Source organism: Centrocercus urophasianus, unplaced genomic scaffold (genome assembly GCF_019232065.1).
Source record: "Centrocercus urophasianus isolate 14NV4802_14NV808 unplaced genomic scaffold, USGS_Curo_1.0 seq_42, whole genome shotgun sequence".
Lineage (NCBI taxonomy): Eukaryota > Metazoa > Chordata > Aves > Galliformes > Phasianidae > Centrocercus > Centrocercus urophasianus.
The window spans coordinates 3036289-3059619 of NW_024885000.1; the positions used below are offsets into that span (position 1 = coordinate 3036289).

Here is a 23331-nt window from a genome sequence, read left to right on the forward strand (position 1 = left end):
GGATGGGATGGGGATGGGATGGGAGTTCTGCTCAGCTCCCAGCAGCAGCAGCACCCACAAACCAAACCCCTCTCTCCTGGGGGCTGCACCACCTCCCCTCTGTGACCCAGGGCCTTGAGGAAGCTTTCCCATAATTCCCAGCAGTAAATTACTGCTGAATTATTACCCTCAATAAGTGCAATGTATCTGCTAATATTAATCATCTGCAAATAAATCCACATGTCGCACTGTTCAGAATGCTGTTATCAGACCCAAAGATAAGCAGCTCAGTAGATCGTGCACTCAGCGCTCCATGCTGGGTTCAGAGAAGACCCTGAGGTGCTTTCACACCCCTCAGCACCCTTCAGCTTTGGGGCAGCCCTGCTGCTCCCAAATACTCACCCACATCCCATAGCGACCCTGGCTGGGCTGTCAGGACCATATCCCATAAGGAAAGCTGGGCTGCAGCAGAAAGGGGCAGAATTGGACTTGTATTAATAGTCATTGAGACTGGAATTTGCCCAGGAGTGCACTCCCATTGCAAGAAATGCCAAAGGACCATCGGTGGCTGCACGGGGCTGATCTCTCCCTGATCACACCCAGCAGGACTTTGGAGTGGCTCCAGCCAAGGGGAGCTGCATTGCTCTGGACACGGGGTGGCTGGATGATCTCTGCATGGAGCTGCCTCTTCCCAAAGACAAGCAGCTGTGATAACAGGGGATGAATGAACTCAGGGCTTTGGGTCCTATCCCATGCTCGGGTACAGGTCTCATTGAAGCCATTTACCCCCGTGTCCCTCAGTCACATCTCCAGCCCCACGCTGGGATGTTGATTTAAGAAGATGAGGGGAAAAAATGCACCTTTCAGACACATGCCAGGAAAAGTTCCCACCTTATGACAGCAATAGCATCCCCTTCAGCACAGCAGCACGGACTCTGCTTCCTCTCCCTGCATGCATCACACCTGAAGAACCCCCTGGACCCCTGGGGCCGTGCCCTGGGCTCACACAGCACCAGAGACCATTGGGCACAGGGGTGGCCTGGCTGTGTTCCTGCCATGTCACACAGTTCCGTTTCAAAGGGCTCCTTGCCTATCAGGCTGCCCTTTTAAAAAGCAGTTGATAGGAGTTATTAATGATATTTACAGGACAAGTGCTTGGCAATTATTACCTCTGTCTGTAAGAGGGCAATGAATCAGCCCCCTGTGGCAGCACCCCGCTGCAGGGTGTTGCTTTGGCGTGCTGCTGGCATGGCTATTGGTTCCCATACAACGAGGTTTTGTGACAGTGAACACTGATGGCCAAGGTGTTCATCTACCACAGCTCTCTGCACTGATGGCCCTCATCCTTCCTGCCATCCCACTGCCTGCTTCCTCCCCTTTCCCTTTTCCCTGCAGGTTTCCCACCTGAGTTTCAGGCTCAAGTTGGAGCCATGCAGGCAGCGGCGCTTTCCCTGCAGATGGTTCACATCTGGGCGACAGCAGGAGCACAGAGATGAGTTCCACCCACACTCGGAGCTCTGCCATGGCTGTGTCAGTTCTACGAGTGCTGTCCATCTCATCACTGCCACATCCCTACAACAGAGAGGACCGCGTGGCTCCATGCAGTGCTGAGGATGAGCCCTTTGCCCTCACCCATCACTTCCCATCCGATTCCGCTCCTCTCATCTCTTTGAACCTGGAAATGAGATAGAAGCTGCTCTCCCCTGCCAATCCCACCTTCAAAGCCCGGGGTCCAGGCCCTGGCACAATGCACCCCATTGTCCTTTTTGGAGCACAAAAGCCAGGAGACGCTGCCCAGCGCCCCGGGCCAACAAAGCATCCTCTGCTCACCGCGTGCGGTCGGGGCGAGGGAGGGGTCCGCTGAATATGGGCTATTGTCACGGGGAGCCCAGAGCACCAGGACCTGCACAGGGGATCAAACAGCCCAGAACCGAGCGGGAAGGGGTGGGGTGAGGGGGGACATCCAAAAAAACCCCTTGTCCCTCTTCAGATCTCTCCTTATCTCCCCAGCTATCTCCTAGGCTCAGCCTGGGTGTACTTGCTCGCAATTACCTCGGAGAAGCCAATCAGGCGCCGAGCACAGCCCTCGGTCCCCTTGACTGAGGTGATTTATAAATGACTCACGGGCTTATTTGAGCTCAGAGCTGTGCACGGCTCTCGGCAGCTCCGCTCCGTCGCTCTCCGTGCCACCTCCGCGGCTCCGCGCAGGACCGGCCCTCCCTTCGCCCGGCGAGGCGCAGGTAACCCAGCACCAACAATCCGCTCTTTGTCTGGGTGGGCGTGGGGGATTTGCCCTCTGGTTGCACGGCCACTGGGTGTGAGTTTCAGTATTTGGAGAACTGGTCCTTTTTTTTTTTTTCTTCTTTTTTTTTTTTTTCTTTTTTTTTTCTCCCTCTTTTTGCAAAGGGGATTCGTGGCAGCAGATTTACTGGCGAATTAGCAACACTTGCAATCCGGGAGCTTGATTTATGAAGAGAGGCTGAAAGAGGCAAATACCTGAATTAGGCATTGCTGGTGTAAATTTTACCATCTTATCCTTTTATCTTGACTGTCTCCTGCTGAGATCCATGGGGGGATTTCCCTGGTATAGGAGCAGAATTACTGATGAGAGACCCTCAGTTTTATGATCCTTATTAGCAGAACGTCCTGTGCATGGGATCTGTAACTGGTCCCTGCCCCGAGGATGTGACAGCACAGATTAGACTTTGCACGTGCAGGCGTAGCAAGAAGGTACGTGCAGATCTATGCAAAATCTATGCAATGAGAGAGGAGCATTCGCTGTGCGTAGGAATCCAGCCTGAGTGAGGGGTCTTTGCTGCCTGGGACAGCAGGTGCATGACTGCATGGCTGTGGGCACACACAGGCAGAATAGGAGGAACTGTTGGAGTTGGGAATGAGGAGTGCTGGCAGGCTGAGCTCGGCTGCAGGGGCTGCATCTCCTCCTGGTGCCGTTGCATGGGCTGTGACAGTGCATTTTGGGCAGGATCCCTCAAATACAGACTAGAGAAGAATTCCTCCCTTTGCTGTATGCTGATGTTCACAAAGGCAAGACGCTTTCTTCTCTGCCCCAATTAAATATATCCATGCCTTACTAGCAAGCAAGCTGAAAGCTTCATCTGGGACCTGTCCTTCCCTCCTTTGAAGTGACACCTGCCCCAGAGCAGAGCTTTCCAGCAAAGAAATGCTCTCCCACCCTCTACCTCTGGGGGAGGATGGACCGGCTGACCCGCGGCTGTTTGTGTTGTGGAGCTCTCAGCAGGCACCCGGTTCAGTGCAAGAATGCTGCAGCCTGCAGACTTTTTAATTCCTTTGGGATTTGTGTTGCCCACCTGCTCTTCAAAGGCGGAGGGCGAGGTCTGTGTCGGAGGCATGCAGAGACTCATGAGGGAGGCCAAGCCTTCACTTCTGCTTCTAATTTCACTTTCAAACCTTTCCTCCTCCCCATCCCAAGGGTTCTGTATTCAGGGGGAGCAGCCAAGGGATAGGGAGGAAGGGCACACTGCTTCCTAGGAACAGAAGCAAATGCCATTAAGGTCAGACACTGCATTCTGCCTGCCAAGGAGCTGGCAACCAGCACTGCCAGCAGCAAGGTGACACCTCCAGGCACTGCCACCAGCTCAGAGCAGGGCAACTGGCAGCTCTGGAGCACTCTCATGGAGCTCCAGCTGGTGATACATCCTAAAAGTCAGTCTCCATCCTGGCTCCCTTTCTTGTCTCCTATCAGAGGAAGGACAGAAGGAGTCCCTGCTGCAGGGCGAGGCAGAGTGGTTGCAGGCAGTGAGCTGGGGCTGCAGGCAATAGATGCTCTGGGCCCTCAGAGCCATCACACTGCGCCTTTTCTTAGCTCCAAATCTCTTTGCTGCTGTGGCTCTCCTGGCTGGGATGGGCTCCACCTGCACAGCACAGCCCCCTGGGCACGGCACTGGGTGCAACTGCAGGAGCCACGGAGGGCAGGGCAGGAGCTGAGAGCGTGCGGGCTGATCAAACACATCATGGAAAGAGCTGGCCAAATCTGGGCTTGTTTAACCTGCTGCCAACACAGAGCAGATCCCTGTGCCCACAGCATTTGCTGCATTAACAGCGACATTAAAAGGAGCAGGAGTCAGGCTGCTGAATACCAGCGCTTTACTTTAAGCTCCCTTCGAGCCAAACACTTTGGCTTCACCTTCCGTAGCTGGCAGATGTCTGCAGATCTTATTATTCTGGTTACCAAGTGCAGAGCTAGTTTGGTTAGAAACTCATGTGAAGTGGTACATCAAACATTGGCAGCGGCCCAGGGCTATTTCCAGAGTGCTGCACGGGAGCAGAGCGCAGCATTGCTGCCTGCGCTGGGTTGGGTCACTCCAAACAAGAGGAGAGCCATCTGCCTGATGGAAATCACCCACCAAACACCCCAAATGTTTAATCTAAATGGCAAGAAAGTATTTGTTCCACGCCTGGCTGCTGCTCCGTGGTGAAAGTGAAGGAGTGTGAGCACAGGATGGCTGCTCAGAGGGATGATGGAGCTGAGGTCATCAGCAGATCCATCCTGGCTCCAGCAGTCAGGCAGGACCAGCTCGTGCCTCTCTCCTCTTGTCTCTCCAGCATTTATTGCACTGGCCATCATGAAGGAACCTGATCTCTGAAAGGAGAATGGATTGAAGCAGCTAAGTCTTTGCTGAACTTTGTAGACTGTCATTCTGCCTTTTCCAAGGCTAAAAGCCAACTTTGGGGTAGGATATTTTTCTTCACTGAACTACATACTCTCCTGGCATCAGCCTCTTCTGTTTCCAAAGGGGAGAAATTAGTAGAAAGTTACAAACCCACATTCAGTGCATGCTGGCAGCTTAGCCCTAGCAATGCAGTCACTGGTTCCCAACTTCTGCCTCCTCCCCTTCCCCAAGTTATCTGCACTATTAGGAAAGGCATTTATTACCAATATATTTATGCCAAAAACGTAGGGCTATAGATCTGACCTCAATTCTTCAAGGTGCTTTTTTCCTACAGATAAGCCCTAGGGCAACACAAAGCTAAAGACAAGTTGGGTCAAAGGGAATTTAACTGCAAAAAGGTGCGTCCAGCCAAACAGCCCCACTGAAGGCACTGCCCTGGTGACGAGCTGCTGGTGAAGGCCATCAGCCAGACTTGATACCAGGAGGCTGGAGAATGTGACGGACATGGGAGTGGACCTGCAGGGCTGACTGGTGTTGATAGCGGGGAGAATTATATCAAATCCTTCTGGAATATCTGAGCTGACTGACGCCAGAAACCTCCACCTCCTTCTCTTCTTCCTGCCAGCGTGCTTGGCAAGCCCAGCTGGATATTGGAGATGTGAAAGGGAGAAGGTGTGAGATAGATGCAGGTGTGCGGTGTGAGGCTGAGGCAGAGCTCGGCCTTGGGGAGCATCCAGCATGGCAGCATCCAACACCACAGCCCCTAGCACTGCAGCACCCAGCACTTCAGCATCCAGCACCACAACTACCCTGTCCTTTCCCATGCCCCATCTCAGCAAGCGAGCATCCAAGGGTTTCAGGGGAGAGGTGACAGCTTCCCCACATGTCCCTCAGAGACGTGAGCCCTTTTGCTGCATTGCCCCAGGGCTCCCATGGCACCTGCAGAGCTGTGTGGGAGCTGGAAGCAGTGGTTCAGAGCAGCTGGAGTCAAGACCTTGTCCTGGTGTCGCAACCAAACCCTTGCACCTGTGCTTGCTGTCTGTGGCCAGAGCCTTCTTCCTGGGGTAGGGGAGAGCAGCTTTTTACAGCCCGTTCTTGGGCAATGCAGCTGGGAGAGAGATGTTTCTAACAAAGATCCAGCCAGGATTTGGAAGAGGCCAGACCTCTGACCTCCACTAAGTCAGCAGAAGATCTGTATGTGCACATGCTTGTGCAAGGAGAAGGGGGATGGAAAGGGGGTAGAAAAAGGAGGAAGCAGTATTTCCAGAGCACCGATTTTTTTCTCTCTAAATTATAGATGGGCATTCCTTGAATGCCACACTCCCGTTTAGAATGAGTTTGGGCCCTTACATTGTGCACAACACAGCTCCAGATCACACTGTTTTCTCTCTCACCAAATTCTGATTCCCACTGACTGGACTGGAGTCCCATTGCTGGGCTGTGCCAGTACGGGAAAGCAGCGTTACGCCAATGGTCCTATCAACACTCACCAGAAACCTCAATGTGACTTTTCCCAAACAAAGCTATCACCAGCACGGGGACAGGAGATAAGAGCCCAGAAAGTGCATTTGTGAGATGAACGCTGGGAGGAGAAGTCTGTGCTTGGCAAATACAAGGCGGTTTGAGATCAGCAGGTGTGCCGTGGTGGGACTCAGCTGTGACCTGGCACAACACCCATCACCCACATCCCAGTCTCAGGGTGACGTGGTCCTGCCTTCACCTGTTGCTTGCATAAGGTATCACATCACAGCTACGTCCCCAGTGCTTCCCGAGCTCTCCAAGATGCCAGGCTCAGTGGGCTCATCCATGGGGCCAATGTCACATTTCTCAGCATCACTCACTCCAGCCAGCACACAGAGAAATGGATTTCCTGAAGCCTCAGCTTGCACTGGGCACTGAGCTGTAGGAGCTTTGCTCTTGGAGCTCTTCCCCAGCCCCATTCTTTATTTCCATGCCCATACTGGACCAGAGCTCTGTTGCCTTTGAGGCAACAACATGCTGCTGCTCTGCTTTTCTTCCCACGTGCATTGCATTGCTTCGCTGTCCCTGTGGTCTTACCCATAAGCACCAGGACAGCTGGTTCTGCCTTTGTTCAGGGTGCAATCACACGGCTGGTTCTCTTTAATTCCAAAATCTCAAAGGTTTAACCTGCTGTTTGATCTAGGGCAAGGCCAGTGATAAGCCAAGTCAAGAACTTGACAAGAACTTGACTCTGTCCGAGACGCTGACATCATCAGCTTGTTTGTTTAAGATGGAATTTAATCATGGGAATATTTTCTCCTCTGTTCTTGCCTTGTTTATTATTATTCCTGATTGCCAGCACATTTGCTCAGCAGGAGAAATTCATTAAAGAGCTGTGGTATAATCGGCTGATTCAGTCTGTCTGATGGCAGGCAGGCTGCTGGGCAGTGATGGAGCTGAGAAATAAAGCTGGGAGACCAAAACTGATGGGTTTGTCACCCTTAGAAGCTTGTTGCATGGTTTGGACTTGGGGTAGAAAATATTTCTGAGGGAGAATAGGAAATTTAGAGCAGAGGAGCAGGGCTGGGACCTGGAGCAAGGCTGTGAAGCTGGGACAGGACTTCTGCAGCTCGACATGAGAAGAGCAGAGGGGTTTTTGCTGTGGGACTGGAGAAGAGCCTTGAACACTGCTTGTTCTCAGCCTGCACCAATCCTCCAGAAGGCAGAAATCAGTCTCTCTGGGAAGGGCATCCCTGGTAGGAAGGGATGCAGAGCTGGCAGTGGATGTGTGCCTGCAGAGGGCAGTGGCTACAGTGCCTGTGGATGCAGGAGGACGGGCTCTGAGGGCGTGCTGCAGGGACCTCGCCAGGACCTCAGAGCCATCCAGGATGGGGGCTCCTGGGGGTCCCACGAGCCATGGCAATGTGGAGCAGAGCCCAGATTCCCAAGCACAGCACTGCTGGTGCTGGTTTACAGCAAGGTGCCCTCGGTGCCACTGTGATTCCTAAGGCAGCAGTGGGGTTGATGACCTCCCCTTCTTAACCCATTAGCGTTATGATTCTGCTGACCTAAATTCCCCCAAAGTTTCGGCTGCCTGCATCACATGTTCCTTCCTGCTCTGTGCTGCTCACGCCCTCCAGCCCAGGGAGGGATCTGCACAGTGCTGGCAGCGTTGCTCCTACACAGGAACGTTGGTTCATCCTGGATGTGTGCTGACTTCAGCGGTACCTGAAAGCAGTGAGGAAAGAGGGGAGGGGGGAGGATTCGGATCGCTCCACGCAGCCTTGGCAACCTGGATGTTGTTTCTTGATCCACACTCCTGTCTGAATCACCTGCTTCTTCCACCCCCTCTTTTGCTCCTGCGTTGGGCAATGACCCACTTACATCACTGCTGTGCCACAGATCATTGCCAATACCCCAATCCATGCCTGACCACTTCCTCTCTCCACCCTCAGACTTCCCAACTTGTAATGTTTCTCCCCTCTTCCCAGTCATGGTAAAATGAGGGCTTTCTGAAGTTCATCAGCCTCTTTGGTAAGACCCAGATACTGCTCAGGACTAGTCCATCAGGATGCTTCGGCATCATCATCACTGAAACAAATTAGCAACAGTTATCTTTCCGTGCATCGCTTCCTAGAATAGATCCAGGACAAGCTCACAGCCTCTCAAGGCAACGGGGACGAAGGAAAGCTGCTGAATGTGATTGAGTGCAGTGGGCAGCGAAACAGGGACACCTTGGATGGGAACAACATTTCATCACAGCACCAGTGCCTGCTGTGTCGGAGCTGCTGCATGAGGTGCTGCTGTGCCAACCCTGATGGCAGGCGGGGAAACTGAGGCACGAGATGGCTCAAATGACCTGCCTAAGGCAAAAAGGGCAGAACTGAGACTAACACTTGCGCCCGTCTGGCAGACAACCCAGGATGGGCTCTGTCCCCTTCACACAGCATCACTCGTTAGCATCACCTCAAATTAGCTGGGGAAGGCTCATGGGGAGCAGCAGTCCCCAGTGCTGGAGAAGCCACTCCCAGAGCCTGCCTCTGCGCACAGGGAAACTATTTAGGGTGGAGATGTTCTGGGAGGGCTCCCACACGCTGGAGGTGTCCGGTCTGTTATACTGCAGGTGGGGACAGCTCCAGTCACATTCTTGGTTTTGCTTGTTCTTTTTTTCTGGGAAACCTTTAAATGATCCAGAGATGAGCCACGCCAGACCCCGCTATGTCATCGAACGCCCTGCGTACTCGGTCAGCCTCTTTGATGAAGAGTTTGAGAAGAAAAGCAGAAGTTATCCCGTCGGGGAAAAGTTGAAAAACCTTTTCAGGTAACATAGAATCCTATCTCTACTCCTGGGGCAAAACTACAGCAGAGCTGGTCTGGAATTGGGTCATTATTTGGACCTGGGGACATAGTTCACGTTTGAATCCTGCGAAACCTCCACGGTCTTTGATGGATGAAAAGCATGGGATAAGCACACGTGGTGCAGAAGCAAGGGGAACAGGACGCTGTTCTCACTGCCTCACTGCTGCTACACTGTAAGGCACAGAAGCAGAACAGTTTGCACCAATTGCTTTTGGGATTTGGGTTGCTGTTTTCCAAGTTTTTCTAATAAGGAAAAAAGCATAAATGGCGATACAGGTATGAGCAAGTAGACTATTTCTTTAAGCTTTCCAGCTGGGATTTCCTTCTGTCAGTTCCTGTACTGGCTTCCATTAAAAAAGAAATGAATAATCCTGCTGATTGCTGTCCTGGAAATCTCACTCTGCTCCCTGGAAGAGTGAAGGCAGTGGTACAGGGAAGGAGAGCACACATGCTGGCAGGCAGAGGTGTGAGAAGCTGCATGTGTCAGCACTCAGAAACAGTGTTCTTTCTGACATAATTTGGTTTTTTTTGACCAAACACCTGCAGAAGCTCATCTTTGGCTCTGCACAACTGCCCCGTCAATCTCTGAGCTGTGTCACACCGTTTGTGCTAGAAATAAAGACTTGAGATATTGGGCAGCCAAACCTTTCAGAGCTGTGAAGCACTGGGGATTTCCCAGGGTTTCCCACAGTAATCCTCCCTGGCACAGCCAGCTGTTAACAACAAGAGCCTTGCACTTGCATGGAAGGGCTGTGCCCAAAACACTGGGCATAGGATTTGGTATCGGAGAAAGGCTGAGGCATTGCTCAGAAGGTCCTTCCTTGCTTCCTGGTTTCCTTCCTTGCTCGTGTCCCTGATTACTTCCTTCCTTCTTTACTTCTTTGCATATTTTGTCTCCTCCAGATGTTCAGCTTCCAGATTCAAGCTCATTCTCTTCAGCCTGTTCCCAATACTTGTTTGGCTTCCCAAGTATAAAATCAAGGAGTACATTTTGCCTGATGTTCTCGGTGGGGTCAGTGCGGGGACAATCCAAGTGCCACAAGGTGAGAAGCAACAGCTTTTCCTATCACTGAGAGGGGATAGCACAGAGGATGAGCAGTTTGTGGCGGTTACCTACATTACTGCTGGCACATGCAAACCCAAGCTCTCCCTCCCATTTGGTTGTCCCTGTATGTTCCTGTGGAACCCTTCCCTTTCCAGATCACCCACTATGGCCACATAGTGCTCAGCTCTGGGGCTGTCAGCATCCTCGGGACCAGGAATAGAGCACGAGCAGAGCAGGGGCTGCTCGGACCACGCTGACCTGCACCTTCCTCTTGTGTTCCCCAGGGATGGCTTTTGCACTGCTGGCCAACCTGCCTCCTGTCAATGGGCTCTACTCCTCCTTCTTCCCTTTGATAACATACCTCTTCCTTGGCGGTATCCACCAGATGGTCCCAGGTGAGTCTGCAGAGCAGTCCTCTGCACAGGGGCAGCTAAGCACCAACTGGATGGGAATACTTGGTGTGTCCTGGAGCAGCAATGTTTGAGCAGGCTTGGCTTATGGTGTCCATGATCCCTTGATGGGCTGAGTGACTCGTTCAGGACAGCCTAACCTGTCCGAGTGCTTTCCAGGGCAGGACACTCTCCAGAACAAACTACTGACATCACTGTGTTGTGCCAAAGGTACTTTTGCAGTCATCAGCATTATTGTTGGCAACGTCTGCCATGAGCTGGCTCCAGAGTCAGACTTCCAGTACTTCAATCACACTACCAATGAGACCAGCGTGAATACCACAGCCATGGAAGCAGCCAGACTGGAGATCTCTGCCACGCTAGCCTGCCTGACTGCCATCATACAAGTAAGGACTCTTCACTGCCTCTGCTGTGTGCCCCATCCAAAGCTGACCCCCAGGGATTCATCCTCCCTGGAGCAGAGGCAAGGGCTGGGAGCAGATGCTGGAAGTGGCTCTACTGGGCCTGGCCCGTTTCTAATAACACCTTGTCTGTCCTACCCTAGCTGTGCCTGGGATTCGTGCAGTTTGGCTTTGTTGCTATCTACCTGTCAGAGTCTTTCATCAGGGGTTTCATGACAGCAGCAGGGCTGCAGATCCTCATCTCCGTGCTCAAGTACGTCTTCGGCTTGACAGTCCCGTCTTACACCGGGCCCTTAGCTATCGTCTATGTAAGTGGGTGCTTGGACAGGGTCCTTCCCTGTACCTCCTCCCCACCACACTGCAGGCACCGTTGTTACTGTGCTGGGGAAACTGGGACTGGGAGAAGGGGAGAGGCTGGAGGGAGGGGGAAAGCAGCTGGCTGCACACCTGCACTGCTGCCCCATCACCTCTCAGGGTGTTTGCAGATGATTACCGTAATGAGTACTGTCCACTGTGCTGTCCATTGGGCCTGGTGTCCCATGACACCTCCTCCTCTTTTCTCCCCTTTAGACATTCATTGATATTTGCAAAGGTCTGCCCAAAACCAACGTGGCCTCCCTGGTCTATGCCTTGATCAGTGCTGTGCTTCTGATTGTTGTCAAGGAACTCAACCTGAAGTACATGAAAAAGATCCGGATGCCCATTCCCATGGAGATCATCATCGTAAGTGACACATGAGCTGTCCCTCAGACCTCCAGGAGACAGACCTTCTGTCCCATCTCAGCCCTGGGATGCCCAGTTCTGCTCTGAAGGGGACTTTGGAGGAGTACAGCATGTCCATGCTCAGTGCAGTACTCTGGGGTCTGAAATTGGGCCATCCTCATGGAGGATACCCTTGAAACACATCTCATCCCTCTTGGGCTGCACCTGCATCCTGGTAATGCCAAACATGAGAAACAAAGTTCCTGCATGGGATGTTCTCTCGTGTTCCAGTCTGAATTTGGAATTAATTTTCTACCATCAGCCCCAGGAACACCACTTAATGCTTCTGAGAGAGCTCACGTTCTTTCTACTTACTGCTCTTTTACTCTCTGCATTGGCAGGTAATAGTTGCAACTGCAATCTCTGGCAGCTTTAAGATGCCTGAAAAGTACAATATGCCAGTGGTTGGGAAGATCAGCATGGGGTAAGCATGTGTGCATGTCTGACTCACCATCCAAATAATTTTCCCTCCTCCTCCTTATTCTGCATCCTGGAAAACCCCTCTCTGCTCTACAACAATCCCCTTTCAGAACTGCCAGGCAGATTTGCCGTGCCCTGTTCCACCCTGCTACCATCCCCTAACCCTGTCCACAGCTTAGACACCATTCCTAAAAACACATCCCTGCCTCCAATGCCAGCACCCCAACCAACCTCTTTCCTCTGTTCTGAATGCAGGTTCCCAGAGCCCACCCTGCCCCTGGTGAGCAAGTGGAAGGACATGATTGGCACAGCTTTCTCACTCGCCATCGTGAGCTACGTGATCAACCTGGCCATGGGGAGGACGCTGGCAGCCAAGCATGGCTATGATGTGGACCCCAACCAGGTAAAGCTTGCTCTGGAGAGATGCAGGAATGTTCCCCTGGCTCTCAGGCGTGAAAGGAAGACCTTGCTGCATGAATGGGAAGCTTGCAAATGCACGTGGCTGCTCAAAATGTACGTGCTTCTCCCACGCACGTGGCAGCCTGCCAGGCAGAGGCTGAAAGGACATGGCAGATCCATTTCCTACAGGTGGGAGAGGCACTGTCAAAGGGAGGAAAAGACTTAGCTTCAGCTCACTGCTTTGCTTTCCCTCCAGAGCTGAGACTTCAGCCCCAGGTTCTGGCCCAGATGGCACTTTTGCAGGTTGAAGCACAGTGAAGCACATGTGTTTCTTATGGAGCAGACGAGGGCCTGGGTTCCTGGTGTGTCACCTAGATACTGTGAGAGGCAGGACATTAAATAATCCTCTCCTGTCATCACTGGCACCAGTGGTAGCTTTCAGTAAGAGCCATGCATACCACATGAAGCCCTGCCCTTAGTGTGTCAACAACTGACAACATGTTTGTATGGCATGGTGCTTCCAGGCTGCCCTGCCATAGTGGCTGGAACCCACCTCAGCTCTTCTGGGAAGGAAAGGCTCTGGGATACACTGTAGAGAATAGGAGCTGGGGGCTGTATTTCTCTTCTCAAACACCTCTACAGGGCAGGACTGGAGCTGCTCACTGAGATGACTGTGTTCCTCCTTCTCCACAGGAAATGCTGGCCCTGGGCTGCAGTAACTTCTTTGGATCCTTCTTCAAAATCCACGTCATCTGCTGTGCTCTCTCTGTCACTCTGGCTGTAGACGGGGCAGGAGGCAAATCACAAGTTAGTACTCCCACATCTTCCATGCAAATCCCTGCAGAGGTGCATGCTGCCAGCGTGACATCACTGCAGGCCTGAAAAAGCTCCATGTAGGAGTGCTTCACATTGCTGTTAAATACAAGATATACTCCCCCAGCCCCATTTTTCCCTGCACGGTTCATTGGACCCGTCTCAGATACAGGGCTGTCAATGTGTGCTCCCACTCTGGCTGCTCAGACTGAGCAGAGCAGAGCTCCCACATGAGAGAAGTTTTGGGCTGTCTGTGAGAACTGGGAGATTCTAGCCTGCTTCTCAGAGGCAATGGCTGCTCACACAGCCCTGGAGTGCCCAGCTGCAGTGTTGGCTGAAGCAGCTGGAAAGCAAGGACCAGGAGGGGGTTCAGGAAGACTCTGATGTTTAACGAAACGGTTTTTCTCCTTTCTGCAGGTGGCCAGTTTCTTTGTGGCACTGGTGGTTATGGTGACCATGCTTTCTCTAGGAATTTATCTTGAACCTCTTCCAAAGGTAAGGGGAACAAATGTGCAAAAAGTGCAGCAGCAGCATCTCAACCTCTCCATGCTGGAGAATGCTTGCTTCAGAGAATTCATCAAGCCTTGCTTGATGCAAACCATTGCACAGCCTGATTTGCTGTGGGCTGGGGTCCTGTCTGTAGGAAACAATGATCTTTTAAACCATCATGCTGCAAAGACGATCTTTGTGATCTTCATTGTCTCCACTGTGCTGGCGGGCTGGGAAAGCATCTGCTGTGAAATGTGGCACACGCTCAGCACTACGCACAGGGTAACACCATGCCCTCCCCTCCATAGTCTGTCCTGGGAGCCCTCATCGCTGTCAACCTGAAGAACTCCCTCAAGCAGCTGGCTGATCCCTTCTACCTGTGGAAGAAGAGCAAGCTGGACTGCGTGAGTGCCTGGGGATGGGTGGGGGGACCCCCAGATCCCTTCTGGGGAAAACGGGTTTTGCTCCACTGCTGTGCTCCATCCATTTCTGATGGTCTGGAGCCATGGCCTGGCCACATGTCATGGAGGCTGAACTATTACCTGCTCTGTTTAAATGCCAATCATCGGCAGGAGCCTGTTTGCCCAGAACTAGCCAAACCGGCCCTGCTCAATATCTAGGAGTCATGACTTAAAAACTCACACAATAGCCCTCCAGGGTGAGGAGAGCCCTTCGCAGCGATAAGGACTCCAGGCACTGGTTGATGTATAAACCCAAGGGGGTGGCGTGAGGGGGAGTGAGAACGGAATTTGGAAATGTCTGACATAAAAAAGACAGTGTTTGAACAGGGCTCCCGGGGCTGAGTGGTGTGTGCAGACACCGAGCCAATATCCTGTCAGGACCCGGCGCGCTGCCTTATCGCAGCCATCGCGAGTCCAAAGGGGCTGACCTGAGCCATCAACAGCTTTCCCAAAACGCTCTGTTCAAACAGAGATGGGTGAGCAGTCCCAGCTGAGCTCTGTGATGTTGGCGAAGGCACAGGCCCACTGTCCAGCACAGAGCTCCCAGCTGGCACAAGCTGCCTTCAGTGCAAAGAGAGCGAGGACAAAGCAAATGCCATTGGGGTGAACTGCGCTCCACTGACCTTAATCTCCCTGGAACTTGAACTAGATTCAATGCCCTTCCTGTCCCAAACTGGGGAATACCATTTCTGGGTGTTGTCAGCCCATTGGTGTCCATTACCTCAGGTCTGGTCGTGTTTTGGTGCTAATCACACAGACTGCTCCAAAGGCATGCTCCTGTATCCAGTCCAGATGGAGAGGATTCACATGTAAAGGCATTGTTCTTAATCTGATATTGAGATGCTGAAATTATCAAAATTACCTTGATTTGACCAAGATCAAAGTTAGCTCTTCATAGTCTTGCGGATCAGCTTATAATCCCCTGATAACAATTCTCACAAGACACATTTATAGAGGACCAATTTCATGTGGATGGAGATGCTCACGTGCTAATATATAAAAATGACAGATGACAGGACTCTGAGCTGAGAGGTGGAGCAGGTTTTGCTATGCCCTGTCACACTTTGTCATCAGATCTGCTCTGTGCTCAGGTCATTTACAGCAGGCTCTCAGGCAGTTTGCAGATCGATGCTCATTCCTTCCGTACGCTCTGAATGACAGCAGGAGCTTTCCTGGGGGTGGGAGTGCTGCTGAGCAGCAGATGGTCTGATCTGCAGGAGCCTTTTCTTGAGACTTTTTGAGCTGAATGAGTGACAGGGGGTCATGCAGCTATGAAGAATTACACTGGTTGCTTTACAGCTGAAAAGCTGGGGCTTCTGGCTAGCTTCCCAGCAGCGACGCTTCACACGAAAACATGCACTAAGCAGTGTAATTAGAATAGCTGCAGCATTCTTTTGATCCTCAGCTGTGCCGTTCTTTGGGTCCCGAATATCAGCACGAGCCATTTTTCATCCCTCGCTGTGCTCCAGCCCAGGGCACAGCAGAAGAACCATGCCTTGTCCTTCTCTTTCTGCAGCTGGTCTGGCTGGTGAGCTTCCTGGCTGCCTTCTTCCTGAGCCTGCCCTACGGAGTCGCGGTGGGTGTGGGATTTTCCGTGCTGGTTGTGGTTTTCCATACCCAGTTGTAAGTACCACCATAGCTCCAAAAACCTAAAGGGAAGGGAAACATCTCCCAGCTGCAGAATAATAAGCAGTAGGTTATTTTCATAAGCAACCTCTGGCCTGCGTTTCGAAGGAACGTGCAGTCTGAGCCTGGGGGAGTGCAGGTGTCCTCCTCAGCGCCTGGAATGCGCAAACAGGAATGGCAGGCGCTAATTTACTGCCTGCATTCCCACTCCTGTGCACGGTTAGCGATGTGCACATCCCAAGGCAGGGGGATGTCAGAAGCTATTTACCTCAGCCAGAAAAGCTACCTGCATAGTTCCCACCAGTGCTGCTCATAGAAAGAGCCCCATGTATGCGTAGAGAAGCGCTATTTTTAATCCACAAAGCCCTTCATTAACACCTCCCAGACTGGGAGCTCAGGTAAAGCCAGTTGGCCCCCGGGGTGGGGAGCCCTGCCAGGAGCAGGCTTGCAGCCAAGCATGGGATCCAGCTGAAGCGCTGCCTGGCTGCTCTGCAGCCTTGTGCTGGGTCTTTCCCTGGTGAGCAAGGCAGTCCCGTGGGTTGGTTGTGTTCTGCCAGCATCCAAACAGGCTCTGCAGGGCTGAAATCTGAGCGTTTTCCTAAAGCGATACTTCAAATCCTGGTGATGGGTACAAAGAGAAGCAGTTTTCTTCTTCTGTAAGATCTTCTCTAACTCTGGTTGAATTTTTCTCCCAGCCGGAACGGTTCTGCACTCGGCCAAGTAACATCCACGGACATCTACAAGAACCCCAAAGCCTACAACAAGGTAAGCAGGAATTAAAAGGAAGCTGTTCTTTGCCTTTGGTACCCAATGTGACCAGGAGGCCCAAACCCAGGTTTCTGTCCCAGTGAAATTGTTTGCTGTTTGTTTCAGGGCTGCCCTTCACCTTGGCTTTCCCAATTATCCACTGCCCAAAGCCCCGACCACTCTGCACCCCACGCAGCCCCACCACATCTGGTTTGAGCTCTCCTCTCTCTTGCAGGTACACGAACTCAACGGCATTAAAATTGTGACCTACTGCTCTCCACTGTATTTTGCCAACTCAGAGATATTCCGTGAGAAGATTATAGCCAAGGTGAGCAATGCCCTGAGAAATTCCTGCTCACGGCCAATCCAAATAGCCCTTGCTCTCTCCTGTCTTGCCAGGCAGAGATAATTAATCCCAGGATCATCGTGCTCTTGTACATCAAGAGACATACTCTTCTGCCCTTTTCTCTCTGATCTGTTTTTAGATCTCACTTTAGAGGTTATATTTGCGTCTTGGCAAGTCTCCTCCTCCAGGCTCTGCCAAAGCAGTCACCCTGCTGCACGTGTCTCTCCATGCACGTGCCTGTGCTGCAGGACATGGTGCTGTCTGGTTGCCACCACTGTCACCTCCTGTGCACAGCTGCTGCTGTCCTCTTGTGCTGCATGCCACAGGCCAGGAAAGCTCGGGGGGATCCCTGACTCTGGGGCTGAAGAGGCTTTTTCAGAGAAACTTTCTTTTCTGCAGACTGGAGTGGATCCTGGGAAAGTGTACTTAGCCAGGAAGAAATACGTGAAATGGCAGGAGAAGGGGACAGCACAACCATCAACAAAGCCACCAAAATTCTTACTGAGGCAGAACAAGGTAACTCATTTTGGGTGCTCGTGTTGCTGAGCAAAGCTCCCCAGATCTCCATCAGAGAGCTCCTCTCAATGTATGTTTTTCTGCACGGTCTTCCCAGTCACATTTACCACCACCTGCACTCTTTCCTTCCCACCCACGGTTCCATTTCGCCCAGTAGTCAAAACATTTACGTGCAGGACAACTGGAAATGGCTGGGAGCAGAAAAATGTAGAGGTAGCAAGTTTGGAATGACAGCAGGAAAGTTTCTTTCGCTAGAATGTGGAACTGCCCTAAGGATGGACCTATGTCAGCATTTCAGCTCAAACCCTTCCCTTGTGAAGCACATTTCCAGTCATCCTCTCTCAGTGTCTGAGAAGATCCTGCACTACTTCAGTGCATAAAAGCGTTTCTTGGCTCACACAGCACAGCAGTCCTGTCTGACTGCTCACCTCTGCTTTCCCACAGACCTTATCCATGCAAGAGCTCCAGAAAGACTTTGAAAGCACCTCTCCAACAGACACCAACAACAACCAGACGACTGCTAACGGCGCCAGCATCTCTTACATCACGTTCTACCCTCCTGCCAACGGCACCAGGCAGGTACACACCTCCAGCGAGCTGGGCAGCACCACCACTCTGCAAGGAAGCACCTTCAGGGAAATGTCAACTGCAGATGTTGACCCCATGGCCACGGCACCGCCCTATGTCAGCTTCCACACCATCATCCTGGACATGAGCGGGGTGTGCTTTGTTGACCTCATGGGCACAAAAGCACTGGGCAAGGTGAGTCCTCTGCTACAGCCAGGCTCCTTACCACCCAAGTACCTTCCACTCCCTTGTGCAGTTTAGATAAAGATGTTTACCCTCCTCAATCGGAGGTTTGTGTGAGTTTCTCCTTCAGCATTCCCAGGACACGTGTAAAGCCCTGGATAAAAGACTTAATGTATAAACACAAAGCCAGAGCAGCAGTGTTACTAATCCTTTCTCTGCCCTCTCATCCCTTCTAGCTGTGTTCCAGCTATCAGAAGATTGGCATTAAAGTGTTCTTGGCAAACGTGCATGGTAAGAATCCATGAAGAGCACATTTCCATGTGCATTTCCTCCATTTTGGGACTTTATTGTTTTCTTCATGCAAACTTTGCTAGCTGTCATCTCTTCGTAGGACCAAATCAGAACAGATAAAAGAGTAGAACAGATGAAAGAACAGAAGAAACAAAGGAGAAACACTGTTCTCTGTCTGCAAAATAGGCTCTTTCGTTTGGGAAGTGGTATTATTGGAAAATCTCTGCATTTAGCACATAGAAAAATAGACTGGCAATTGAATAATTCAGCAAAGTATGCATTCTGGGCTTGCCCTACCTCAGAGAGCCGCCATCAGCCATGTTGCTTTTGAAGGCTTCCTTCTTTGCTCTCACCCTGGTTCACCTTTCTTTTCCCCAGCCCAGGTGTACAACGACATCAGCACAGGTGGGGTTTTTGAAGAAGGAGGCCTGGACAGAAAACACATCTTCCTGACCATCCATGATGCTGTTTTGTTCGCACTGGCAGATATCAAAGAAGTCATCCACCCACCCACCTTAGAAGAGGTACATTTGCTCCCCATGTGCTTTTCTCCACCTCACAGTACTGTACTGTTAAGTCCATACACTGTGCCAGCACAAAGGAAGAACAAAATCTCACTAATGCACACGGTAAACGTTCTTGTTTATCTTAAGTGGTAAAGGTCTAAATCCAACAAACTATTTCCTATCTGAATTTTCATGTAGGAGCCAAACACCTGCTGATTGAATTGCATTAAATGGGAAGTCAAGAAGTGTAAATGTTTTCTGCAAGGCCCAAGCTGGGAGATGAATGTTGTCCCAACTGGTAGAGGCCAATAGAGCAGTGCCAGGTCTGTGCTCTCTGTTTGGCGTTGGCTGGAGCATGCAACCGCACTCAAGGGCAGAATATGGCCACAGCAAAAGGAGGCAAAGCAAATGCACCTGCCCTTGAACATCCATGAATCTTCCCTTGGTAGGAAGAGAAAAGGTCAACGCAGGAATATGGCACATGCTGACAACAGAGGGTCAGATAGGTTATTTCCCCAAACATACACTGGTTTATTGCATAATAACCAGAGCTAGAACCAGCGCAGTTTTACTCAGTTATCTCATAAGAGTAAGTTTACATATGCCTTATCTCTGCAGTGATGTGTAAGTGCTAGCTCAGTCAGCAACGATAAACAGCTGCAACAAGATTCCACCTGTGCCCTTTCTGCTTGGGCATTTCCCTTTGGGCATGCATGGGCTACTCATTTCTTTCACTGTGTTTGTCCCTGAACTCTGTTAATTCATGAATTTGATTCTTTCCTTCCCAGAGGCCGAATCAGACAGAGCTCTCCATCTACGATGAGTCTGTGGATGAAAGCAGCTCGGAGTTCACAAACCTGGAGGAGGTTAGTCCTAGTGCCTGTGGGCAGGAGGGACACCAGGTGGGACATTCTACCTTGAATCAGGTAGAGGAGGAGGCACTGCCTGATGCTGACCCCCACGCTATAAGAAGGAGGCCAGGGAAGGGCTGGGGCTTCAGCTGACGTTTCTGTGTGCGATTGAACCGCTTGCTGGGTTTGTGCTCTGCCACGGCACCAGCCCTAACCCAGCACGCCTTGTGTGCCTTCTAGGAGATGTTTGGAAGCATGTTCCATTCAGAGACACAGACAGCGCTGTGAGCCTCCTGCTGATAAACCCTCCTGGACAGCCTCCTCTCTCCCATCCCATCACGAAGAGCTGCACTCCTACCCAGGAATACAAAGTGTTTGCAAAGCAAGAGGTCATCACGCCTCTTGAACTGGTAAATTTCTCCTCCCGCTCTGCTTCTGGTGCTCAGAGAAATGGCCTCTGCAGCAGACAACAGAACACCACGGAGCAGGAACTCAGGAAATACCATCCCATTAATCACAGAAGAGAAGCAAGCTCACCTGATGGCAGGTGCCTCAGCGCATGGGACAATCAGTTGGTTTTGCCACGTGCTTGCCTTTGTCTCACACAGTCACAATCTTCTGCCCACAGAGGCATTTGGGAAACCCCCTTCTTTCTTTTCCTTCCTCCTTCTTTTCCCGATGAAATGAAATTAAGCAAATATTGCGAGCCTCTCACGGCTTTGAATCATGAGCAAAAGCAGCTTTTGCAAGGTGCAGCCTGTAAGGTAATGCTGTTTCAAAACGTGCACTGACTGTCGGGGTGCCTGCACTGCAGGTGCCAACCTTTGTGTTCACCCACATTTCTCCATGCCCCTGCACTGCTCTCTGTGTGACCCAGAAACCACAGCCTCCAGTCAGTGCTGTGTTTCTCACACCCTGGTGCAGTATCTCAGGTGGGCTATTTTCCAGATTATATTTTGACTTATTAATAGGGCTAGCTTGTAATGGGGAGTATGGATTCCTTGTTATGGTGTGCTGCGTGTGCATGCTGGTCTGCCTGCCCAGTAAGTCAGCATGTGTTCAGAAGACCCAGACTCCAGTTAAAATCCCTCCTGATATTTTTAGGCATCTTCCTTCTGTCTGAACAGAGCTGCAGAGGTTTTTAGACTGTGCATGTCGTGAAAGCATTAATTCCAAGGGTGTTCTGCCTCCCTTTCCATCTTGACTGCAGTAGCTAAATGATACGTGGTAGGTGGATTAGTGCTTTGTGGAGATATATATACACCTCTACATATTTTTTCCCCAAGTCATTCTGACCACAAAAATCAAACGCAGGGACAGCGAGGAATCTCCTTCTTGTAAAGTCCTGGATGCAGGGCAGCAAGATGAAAACTTCAGCCCATTTTGTATCTGCAACTGGTACCAGCTGCGCTATGGAGGGCTTCCGACGACAAGCTCTCAAATGGTCACTCAGGCAGCAAGGGAGCGCTCTTTTTTATATCTGATATTTCTGTAACAATTCTCTACTGCATATTTGATGATTTTCATTACAATTCATCTCAGATTGATAATACCAGGACCATCTACCTCTCAGGCAAACAAGCCTGACGCTCTAACCCAGAGACAGACAGACGAGATCTTAATCACTTCTAGAAATCTGGCATTCTTTTATATTTGAGTGATGCTTAGAACAAGTGCTATTTTAATTTCCCTTTCTGACATCTTCCCTTCTTACCCAGTGCTGATATTGTGACAGAAATGACAAGATAACAATCTAAAGCCTGAAAAAACCTAAGCAGAAGCCAAGAGTTAAAGGGACCCTTCTTCAGTGCGTTTCAACCTCAAATATGGCTTTGATGGAAGCAAGGCCATAGAAAATTTAGCATGTCTTCAGTTGCAATGAATGCAGCTTTTTCTGTTTGATTTTCAAATCCTCCTACAAAGTATTTCCAGCACTGGGATAAAGACAAGAGTGAACAAGCAAAACTCAGCAGTCTGCTGCATTTCCATGAATGCAAAAAAAAAAACAAAACAAAACAAAACAAAACAAAAAAAAAAGCCTTAATAATCCAAGCAAATTATATTTTTAAAGCTTATTTTGATTGTATTGCTCCACGACTTTAAAAAGATAAACAAGCTTTAGCGCACCGTTTCAAGGTTCATATTGAGTTGATTCATTCACACGTTGCTGGAAGGCTTTCTGGGCAGACAAAGCAGAGCTTCCCTATTGCTCCCAATGTCCCATTTTTAAGGAAAATAGAGCTTCATGAACCATCATAGCTAGACAACCATTACAGGTAATCACATCACAACCTGCCACTTTGGCTTTATGTAACACCTCATTAACTAAGCCACCATTTCTCTACCTCAGTTTCAGATTATGTGGTGCAGGAGAGTAATAACACCAAAGAAAGTCAGTTTCCCAAAAGAAACAAACCACCTCCTAATAGTCATTACTTATTTTGATAAGAGACAGCAGTGCTTTTTCCAGAACTGTGTTTTGTTGTACAAGCTGAAAACAAGAGCTAAATTATCTTATCTTTGAGGGTGATTACTCATGCTGTTTTGCTACTGTTTGAGAGTTCCTTTCATTCACTTATTTGAAAGAAAAAAAGAAAAGAAAAGAAATTGGTGCAATAGAACACGAAGCTATTCTACAGTAAGCAATCAATGTTTCTGTATCTCTGAGGTTGCTCTGCTTCAAATAAGGAAAATTGCAGTTTCCAGTTCCTCAATCATGTCTAGTTGGAGGAGACTGATTCCTCAGGATCTGCCAGACCTCACGCAGGAAACCTCAGAGCAACAGGCTGTGCATGAAGAATAGATTTTGTTTCTTGAAGTTCCTACAACATAACAGATGGGATTTCAAGGGAGGCTCCTTGCACTGGCACACAGTGTTGACAGCCCAGGAAAAATGATTCCTCCTTTTGGTAGCCACAGGTCACTTCTGGTGACAACATGGACGGACAGAACCACTGGAAGCTCAACAATGTCTTCATTTTCATGTCCTGGACAGGAGAGTGAGGGAAACTCCAATTTATACTGGGGTAGAAAATCTTAAATTTCAGTGTCCTTTTATTGCTGACGGTGTGTAACAGCTCTGAAGCCTCCCCCGACAAACTCATGACGTATAACCAGCTCAGAATGTTTGTAATTTATTTAATTTAATATCGGTTTTGTTCTTTTTTTCTTTTTTTTTTTTTTTCTTTTTTATAATAAAGAATGTCTGAACAATCACTCGCTTCTGCTGCTGCTTTGAGGCTTTCTTGTAGCTCCCAGCTAAAGGCACCTCACAAACATTGATGCCATGGGATAAAATGACGCAACCCTTCAGCACAACGCTGCTGTAAAGAAGGAACACGATTTCCATCGTGCTCCAGGGTGAAACCAGACTGGAGGCGTGTGTTTGTAATGCTGGGAAGAGTGAGGGGCAACATCGGGAGACACACGTGGAAGGAAAAAACATTGTGGGAGTCAAGACGTGGCTGGGGCAGGTTGTGGAGCTGCTGGAAGCTGAGAGGCTGAACCTCCTGGGCTCTGAACCTCCTGAAGGTTGGAATCCCCTCAG

The 23331-nt window shown here is 50.4% G+C and overlaps 1 protein-coding gene across 1 annotated transcript; it reads left to right on the forward strand.

The window, feature by feature from the left end:
* The first annotated feature begins 2136 nt into the window (after positions 1-2136).
* On the forward strand, positions 2137-23000 carry SLC26A9 (solute carrier family 26 member 9). Its single transcript, XM_042833749.1, has 21 exons — positions 2137-2219; positions 8787-8913; positions 9855-9994; positions 10281-10391; positions 10617-10792; positions 10951-11115; positions 11378-11530; positions 11911-11993; positions 12245-12392; positions 13082-13195; positions 13619-13696; positions 13999-14094; positions 15668-15774; positions 16473-16542; positions 16760-16852; positions 17270-17386; positions 17831-18148; positions 18373-18427; positions 18806-18951; positions 19722-19799; positions 20025-23000. Exons 2-21 carry the CDS (start codon positions 8789-8791, stop codon positions 20070-20072), a joined length of 2421 nt encoding a protein of 806 aa, XP_042689683.1. The 5' UTR covers positions 2137-2219; positions 8787-8788; the 3' UTR covers positions 20073-23000.
* Positions 23001-23331: the final 331 nt, after the last annotated feature.